This window comes from Atta colombica, unplaced genomic scaffold (genome assembly GCF_001594045.1).
Source record: "Atta colombica isolate Treedump-2 unplaced genomic scaffold, Acol1.0 scaffold228, whole genome shotgun sequence".
In the NCBI taxonomy this organism is placed as follows: domain Eukaryota; kingdom Metazoa; phylum Arthropoda; class Insecta; order Hymenoptera; family Formicidae; genus Atta; species Atta colombica.
In genome coordinates this window covers 1836440-1844809 of record NW_017259325.1, presented here as the reverse complement: position 1 = coordinate 1844809, position 8370 = coordinate 1836440, and the positions used below count along the sequence as shown (strand labels likewise).

Below are 8370 nucleotides of genomic sequence, written 5' to 3'. Positions count from 1 at the left end.
TTTTTTTCTCTCTCTCTCTCTCTCTCTCTCTCTCTCTCTCTCTCTCTCTCTCTCTCTCTTTCTCTCCCACCAGATTTAATCATTCCAGCTCCCCGCATACTTGGACTTTCCTGACCGATCAGCGCCGGGTATCATCACGCTACATGCCGCTGGACAGTCAGAAACTTCGATCGTCATTCATCTACTTCGTTCGGGATTCGTGGACCTTCATACTCAGTGTGGTTATTTTATACTCGCGATTGCGTGTCAGATGATATTTTCAACCGCGAGTTCTCGCGGTCTTCTCACGGGCATATTCTCAGCAGAACACGCGTCTCTCGTTCTGCCTACGGAATGCCGTAGATAAACAAGAAGAGCGAAAAAGAATCTCAGTGTAAAAGCACGCGATGGAAGAGTTGAAAGATCGAACGCGAGTCAGCATTTTTCAAGATTGGAATAACAGGAGAAATGGGCATCTCTTTGTGAATTTAAGCATTTTAATCTGAAAATTTTCGGAGTGATTGAACTATTCAAGAGATCAACTATACTTGAGAATTTACTGAGGAAAACATATTTCAAAACTTATTATTGTTAGACATGAACAATTTCAAATTGGAGAGACGTTAACTTTCGTTTTTAATTATAATCAGTTGTGGATTCAGTGATATAAGCGATCTCGAAGCGGTTCTACAAAAAGGTATTCCTTGCGTTGGCAAAAAGTCTCAAGGACGGAAAGCGAAAGTGTGCGGTTCTATCTAGGCATCTACTATATTTTGGTACCGACAACATTTCAACAGAAACGCGTGCTCCAAACACAAAAGACTGCATTGTTATCCTAATCGTTTCGTGAAAATTGTACACATCGATATTGATTGAAAAATCGATACTTTTTGAGTAATAAATTATAACTCGACTTAATTCGGTTTTTTAACAAGGAAAAATACATATTTTTTACGCTGAATGCTTTATTTTACATATACGTATCGTGAGCATATCTATTGCTTATCTTAAAAAAGATGATCGTTTGAAACCTATTATTGTCGGCGATTAGATATCACGTGAAAGAATATATTTAAAAATGAACGTTATTATTTCCATAAATTCTTCTTATTGTTAGATATATTTTATTAACATATTGAAAAATATCTCAATTCTTTGAAAATAATCCGAAAACTTTTTGCGCGTAAAATTACTTAAATTAAGTGGATAATTATTTATTGTAATTATATATAACGTTTAGAATACAAGTGACTTTACTTGAATTGGTCCAGCAAAATATAACTCAGTGATAATTATATCATATTACTGTTCTTTGTACGATAACAGTGATCACATCAAATAATCATGAGAGTGCGGTGGCATTAATTGGAAAATCTTTTTTCGGGAAGTACTGTTAAATAGACGATTTTATTCAAAGGAATGGTAGCAGAGCGAAGATCGATCATGAATTTTCGTATAGTTTGTTGGTTCATTTTCTCTCTTGTCACAGCTTTCGTAAATAGTTACGAATACGTCAATGCTGCTAACAAGTGTAAGTAAGACACAGGAAATTGCGAAACTAGTATTCTTGTTATCACATCAGTGAGGACTGCGAAATGTCATATTTCGAAATATTGTCCAAGTAAATTAATCCATAGATGACAAATAAATATTATTAATAAGAAAATTTTTATTATGGAAAAAAAAATAATTCTCCGTTAATTTCTCGGTTAAACTGCTAAACTATATATTTGCTAATACAACACACAAGTAGTTTCATCGTATCACGTAAAAGGTAATTGCAAGGTTGCACGCTTGTGTGTGCAGCGTGTGTGTGTTTTATTTAATTGTTATTATACTATTTTTGCATACTTCTTGCTAGGCAAGCATCTGAAATACGTTTACATGAAAACTTTAAAATTGAACTCTTCTGTATATTAATAATTATTTTTTGTCCAAAATATCATATAATGATAATAATCAATTATAATAATCATATAAGTAACAATAAATTGTTTCTTTATATAAATATTAATAAATTTGTTTTGAACATGTGAAAAAGATAAATAATACGTCAGATCAATAATATGTATTCTCAAATATATTTCTTGTTTTTTCTATTAAAAAAAATCTTGTATACAAAATATAAAATCGATGTTTTAGGGTCACTGTGCTTAGTCGATAGTGTACATACTACGCAAAGAATTCTTTCACTCTGTCCGAAACTGGCTAAGAGTCCGGTAGAATGTATTATAGAAACTGATAGGCAAGTATAACGCATAATGACACGATAAAATTTTCTACGATGGAAGTTTTTTCAATGGTTAATATTTAGAAACTTTTGTTTCTTTTTTTGTTCTAAACAAGTTAAAAGACATTTCGTAATAATATATCATAACAATAGACATGTAATAAGTTATAAGATTATTTTGAGACAAAAGTTCCCAAAATATCGAAGCTATAATAATTTTTTAATTGTAATCATTTAAAGTTAGCGAATTATATCGCCTAAAATTTGCGCGTTAGAATATAGTATGTTGCAAAATGCTAAAAGTGAAAGCTAATTATTGCCTCTTGTAAATATCAATAAAAAAATACAAATAAATATATTATATGTATGCAAAGATACAATTACTGATATTGCTAATTATTGATATTTCTTCTGTTAAAAGATATTTTCCCTCGATATTAAGATTTTCGTCTCAAAATGATCTCTGGAATTTTCCCTTAAGTTCCCCATGTTGTTTCTATCTTAAGTTTCCCATTGTTCCTATCTTTACGGGATATCCTTATATATATATAATATGAATCATTTAGAAAATTAACTTAATGCTAGTTGTAAATATCAAATCTTTTATACGATTTATACGATTGATACATATCATTAAAGTTAAATAACAAAAATAGTACAATTTAGTTTTGCTTTTTTTTTTAATATAATAGAATTTAACTTGGCTAAGTTAAAACTATAGCATTTAGGTTTCAATTTTTAATTTGGTAAAATAATTTTTTTCGAGGAATAATGATTTTTGTCAAAGAATTAAAGCTGCTATTACTTAGATTGAAAATTTAGAATAAGAAAAAGACTTTCAATAAAAATATCTTTAGAGTAAAAAGAAGAATTAAAATTATTACTTGGATTGGAATGATAAAAAGATATGTAACGTATCACTTAAGTTTTACTCGAGAAGCACTATATATTTTTAGCACTTCTTTATCTTATACATAAAACGTGTATATGTATATAAAACGTGTATATGTATATAAAACGTGAATCATTTAGAAAATAATTTTCTGTTTATTAAAAAATTCATTGAAGATATGGCTTTTTCGGAAAAACTGATTTGATTGCAAAACTTATGAATTGATCAATTTTTCAATACGAGTATTAGAAAATATATGAAAATAATTCTTCTTATATGAAAATAATTCTTTATAGATTTGGGTGTTTACGTCGAGTAGCCAATGGTGATGTCGACTTCACTGTGTTGGAGCCAGAAGAACTTGTGGCGATAAGAAACTACAAATTATACAGTGTACTAGTCACGAATGAATTAAGACTCTTCTCAGATGGTAATTATTAAGATAAAAAAATTACGAGAATAAAGTGTCTGAACTTTATCGATATGAATTTCAATTTAAATTTCAATCACTTATTTTTAGGTAAATTTAAATTGTAAATTTATTTAAGGAATTTATTTATTTCAAATCAATTATTATAAATAATCGGGACTGATTTGATATCAAAAAATCAACTACATTAAAATTACAATTATCTCAACATTATACAATTATCTCAAATGACACGTTCTTTTTTTTAGATGACCATCGTTTTAAGGTAGTGGCCATAGCACACAAAAATGTGCAACGTATATGGGATGTCAAGGGAAAGCGATTGTGTCATCCCGGTTTAGATACAGTCGATGATTGGACTAAAATTTTCTCAATGGTTGGTGATTCTTTTTTTGTATCAGCGTGCGCTTTAGAATCATATTTATCTATCGTTTTATCTATCGATCTTTCGTATTTCAGTATTTTGAGAATCTGATAATTAAAAAAGAATGCGACGCAAACATGACGCTGTTCGAGAACAGAATGCATGCTCTGTCCAACTACTTCGAAATGGCTTGCATCGCTGGCCCTTGGTCGGCAGACACAACATTTGATTATCAATTGAGTATGTATTCAATTACAAACATGTGCGTATACAAACATTCTATTTTAAATGCGTGTGCATATTTAGATTTATTTATAATCATTACATAATTTATTTATACAATATAATTTATATAACATGTAATGAAAGTTTTCATTTCTTCGTGTACGAATAAGGAAAAATCCTTATTATCATTCACAGAATCGAAATATAGGAATCTCTGTGCCGCTTGCGAGAAGCCAGCTAGCTGTTACAACACCGACAAATATTATGGACGAGAGGGTGCCCTGTTGTGTCTCACCGATGGCATAGGCGACGTTGCCTGGGTCAGATTAGGAGATGCTCGCGTACATTTCAAGGTAACTAACAAGTCAACTTACAGACAATGCAATTGCAATGTCTTTGAAACGGTGAGCTCAGAAAGAACCAATCTCGTTCTAAGTTATTCTAAAAAGTTATAATTTAAATGAATTGCAATGCAACTCGCGGTACTAACATCTAGTATACTTGACACAGGCACAGATGATCGATGTGCAAGATTACAAATTTTTATGCCCAGACGGCACCACGAGACCGCTAAACTTTGAGGAACCCTGCATCTGGATATCTAAACCATGGCCGGTCATTGTAGCAAGACCGTAAGTGTTCTCTCTAAATTCTTTGGAATGAGATTTCACTCTTTTGGAATGAGATTCACCCTAAAGAATTAAAGAGTTTTACGTCGCTCCTTCGTGAAGTGACTTCGTAACATTTTAATTTTTTTTAACATATAATTTATGTAGGATTGAAACATTTTAAAAAGTTTTCCTTTTCATCAGATCGAATGCTGAAAATATCGCCCATATGATGAATTCGATGATAAACAGAACGTTCAGTTGGGAATCCAATGTCTTACAGTTGATGGAGAACTATTACATTACCTCTACTGACGTGAAAGATTTGCAAACGCCCGATGATTACTTACATCGATGTAATGTATATACTATGGTTATTTATTTTTGATTTCTTATAATAAGTAATTTGTTAAAACATATAATCTATTATTTGTTAATCACTGAACAACTACATAATTGTCAATTTCACAATAAATTAAATTTTCCTCGCACTTGATAACGTTTATTATAACTACGTTAAATAGAGTTTTTTGAACCATATAAACATTTTAATGTATGCAATTTGTTAGTTTGTTTGTTTCTATTTATCAAAAAGTTGTGTTTCTATTTATCAAAAATCTGTTAATAATTATTAATTATTAATTTAATTGTTAACTAAGATTTGACAGTGGAATAACTTTAATCTAAATTAGAATCAATATATAAAAGTTTCTTATAAAAAAATCTTCTAGAAATATTTATGAATGTAATATGATAAATAATATATTTCATTTGTTTCAACAATGTGGATGTTCTGATCAAAGATCCAAACTTCTTGAGCGCTAATGTTCGAACGGGTTGTCTACCATCAAGAGACGTACGTTGGTGTCTAGTATCCAATCTCGAAAAGCGTAAGTGCAGCTGGCTAAGAGTCGCTTCTATCGTTTACGGTGTAGAACCGTTGATCTCCTGCTTTCAAGAAACTAGTAGAGAAGCATGCGTAGAGGCCATACGGGAAGGAAGAACGGACATTTTTTTGGCGCGGCCTGAAGAGCTTCTCGAAAATAAAATGTAAATACCTAAATATTAGCGGATCAACGTAAGCATGACAAATAAAAATTGAAAATATTTTTTTCAAATCGTTTCTCTCGCAGGATGGGTTTGAAGTCTATTATCCATGCGATGGCGCACAGCCGACAAGAGTTGAATAGGATTGCGGCGGTTGTCAAGAGGAATTCCAAGTTCAGAGTTATGAAGGATCTTAAAGGTGCCAAGGCGGCCTTCACAGGCTACAGAAGCGTCGGTGCGATTATATAAATGGGATATAATTTCGTATTTCGCAGTTTCAGTTACCCCAGAATTGCTTTTAATCCATTTCGCCGTTATGGTCTCTTGGTCCCAGGTTGGAACGCTTTTGTAACATTAATGAGGAACGAGTCGAATGGAAATTGGGACTGTTCGGACGCGCAGGCTATTTCAAAATTCTTCAAAGATAGCTGTGTCCTCGGATGGAATAATAAAAATAATGGCAACGAGCTCCCAGTTAATTTACATTCGTTATGCAAGGAAGGTAAGATATAGAGAATACATACAGTCACAATTATAAGCGTGTGCAAAGCGCTCGTAAATGAACTATAATCATAAAGATATGGACGCATAAATAAATGTGTGTGTGTGTGTGTGTGTGTGTGTGTGTGTAATAGACCGTTTAAATTCTCGATTCGCTAAGAACAATGTATAGAAGAAAGATATAAAACACGTTATGATCATACAAGAAATGAGTTGATGAATAATCAAAATTGTAATCTCGTTGCAGGTGCGGAACATGCTGGTGATGATCTAAGTACTTTTAATTACTTGGCTTCCGGTGTTGTCGACGTTGCCTTCGTCAATTTAAAAGTCATAGAAAACAAAACGGAAGCGGGTGAGTTGAGTCGATTAATTGTTTTGGTTAACTATCTTTATTATGGTTCTATCTAATACCTTCTAATATCACAGGTGATTTTTATTACGAGAGAATTGATAATAAGAATATAAATCGTTTGCCTAAGTACAGAGTATTAGGTCCGACTTTGGCGGAAGCTATAAAAAGAGTTCCGTATTTGCTCGCTTGGACGTCTCTCGGATCGGTATAACTATTTTCTCTTTAACATATGATTTAGCTAATATTAGATGTTCTTATTACAAATATGAATTTTTTTTGTCTCGGCAGATAATGGCACACGAGAATATCACGAATCTAAGACGCCAAGAAATTTATACGATGCTACTTGAAATGGATAAGATATTTGGAAGAAAATTCAATGGACAAGCACCCACATTCTTATTATACGGGCCTTACGAGGATAATCATGGTGTTATCTTTCCTGTAAGTTGAGTACGAATTAGTTTTATTTCGCGAAAAAAAATTTATGTAACTCAATCTAAACATGGAAGAAACGATTTTGTTAAAGTATCTAAAAATTTAGGTGGATAACGGATCTAAAATAATTTTAGGTGGATAACGGATCTAAAATAATTTTGTTAGATAGATAGTAAGTACAACAGTAATTGTATTGAATGATCAAGCTGGTTGTTCAATGTCAAAACTTTTTCAGCAATGTCATCATGTTTGAGCGTCCTACATAATTATTTCGATGGTTTAGCATAATTATTTTCGGAGTTAGCTAAATTTACTTCAGCAAAGTTGTTTTTTTTTTCCATATAATAAAAACATTAAAAATCATAAAAAAATCGGATTAGATTATTCCAAATTGATTCAGTAAAGCACTCTGTGTATAAAAGAAAGGAAGAAAAAAGGAATTATGTTCCGGATACTAAAAATGCAAATAAATATTGAGATGCAATTGATTTTGATCAGAGATGCGTCAGTTGAGTGTATTGCTCTGACTAAAATCTAACGATTCTCTGGTGAATCGCGCATTTGATCTAATTTGAATCTTCACACATGCAGTCTAATGGTCGCTCGATGATATCGATTTTTTCTGAGAAAATCTCGTTCCTCGCGCATCCGTAATACACATAGCCTTTGTCACAATACGCCCAAGGAAAATGTGGACACTTAAAGGATACTGATGGTATTCCTTTGGCAGTCAATGCGATTACACCTACGTCGGATTCCGGTGGAAATGATCCTCCAGTTTCTTCTTTGAAATCTTTTAACACTTCAGCAACCGCTTCGTCGATCGACATCGCCTTTCGCCGCAGTCGTCGTAAGATCTTCTGGGCTGGCGCGTATTTATAAATAGCTTTATCGCAACCCGAAACAGACACAGAGCCGCATTTATCAACGTAAATACCGCAACCGATCGCTGTTCCAGTCGCACTCACGATTCCATGCAGTTTTCCTGATTCTCCAGCTGTCGAGGTTCCGCTAGCCAGACGTTTTTTCCGATCATACGCCACTGCTCCAACCGCGCCAAGCTAAAGTAATTTTCTTTAAAAGTCTTATGAAATGTTCGTGCGGTAATCATAATAAAAAAATATTTTAATTACCTAAAAATATTTAGAGCAAAAATATATTAGGTCCATAAAGAAAAAAAAAAGAGAAAAAGAGATTTAGATTTTGACGAAAGACATTTTTTTTTTCTCTTTATTTCTCTTCCACAAATTATAGGCTTGTTAGACTAGTAAAAACGTAAAAACATAACCTATAATGTATAA

General features: G+C 32.4%; 1 protein-coding gene across 2 annotated transcripts in view; it reads left to right on the top strand.

Annotated features, from left to right (window-relative positions):
• Positions 1–144: 144 nt before the first annotated feature.
• Positions 145–8370, top strand: part of LOC108688255 (transferrin) — an 11109-nt gene continuing 2883 nt past the window's right edge. The window contains exons 1-15 of one of the 2 annotated variants that reach the window (XM_018194435.1): positions 145–676; positions 1306–1510; positions 2122–2224; positions 3398–3531; positions 3780–3907; positions 3991–4135; positions 4316–4473; positions 4631–4752; positions 4933–5084; positions 5532–5778; positions 5862–6010; positions 6110–6277; positions 6524–6631; positions 6706–6836; positions 6920–7075. In XM_018194435.1, the coding sequence (XP_018049924.1) occupies positions 1399–1510; positions 2122–2224; positions 3398–3531; positions 3780–3907; positions 3991–4135; positions 4316–4473; positions 4631–4752; positions 4933–5084; positions 5532–5778; positions 5862–6010; positions 6110–6277; positions 6524–6631; positions 6706–6836; positions 6920–7075 (2013 nt within the window). In that variant the 5' untranslated portion in view covers positions 145–676; positions 1306–1398. Of the gene's footprint in view, positions 677–1219; positions 1511–2121; positions 2225–3397; positions 3532–3779; positions 3908–3990; positions 4136–4315; positions 4474–4630; positions 4753–4932; positions 5085–5531; positions 5779–5861; positions 6011–6109; positions 6278–6523; positions 6632–6705; positions 6837–6919; positions 7076–8370 lie in introns of both variants that reach the window. The other variant, XM_018194434.1, reaches the window with a different exon arrangement.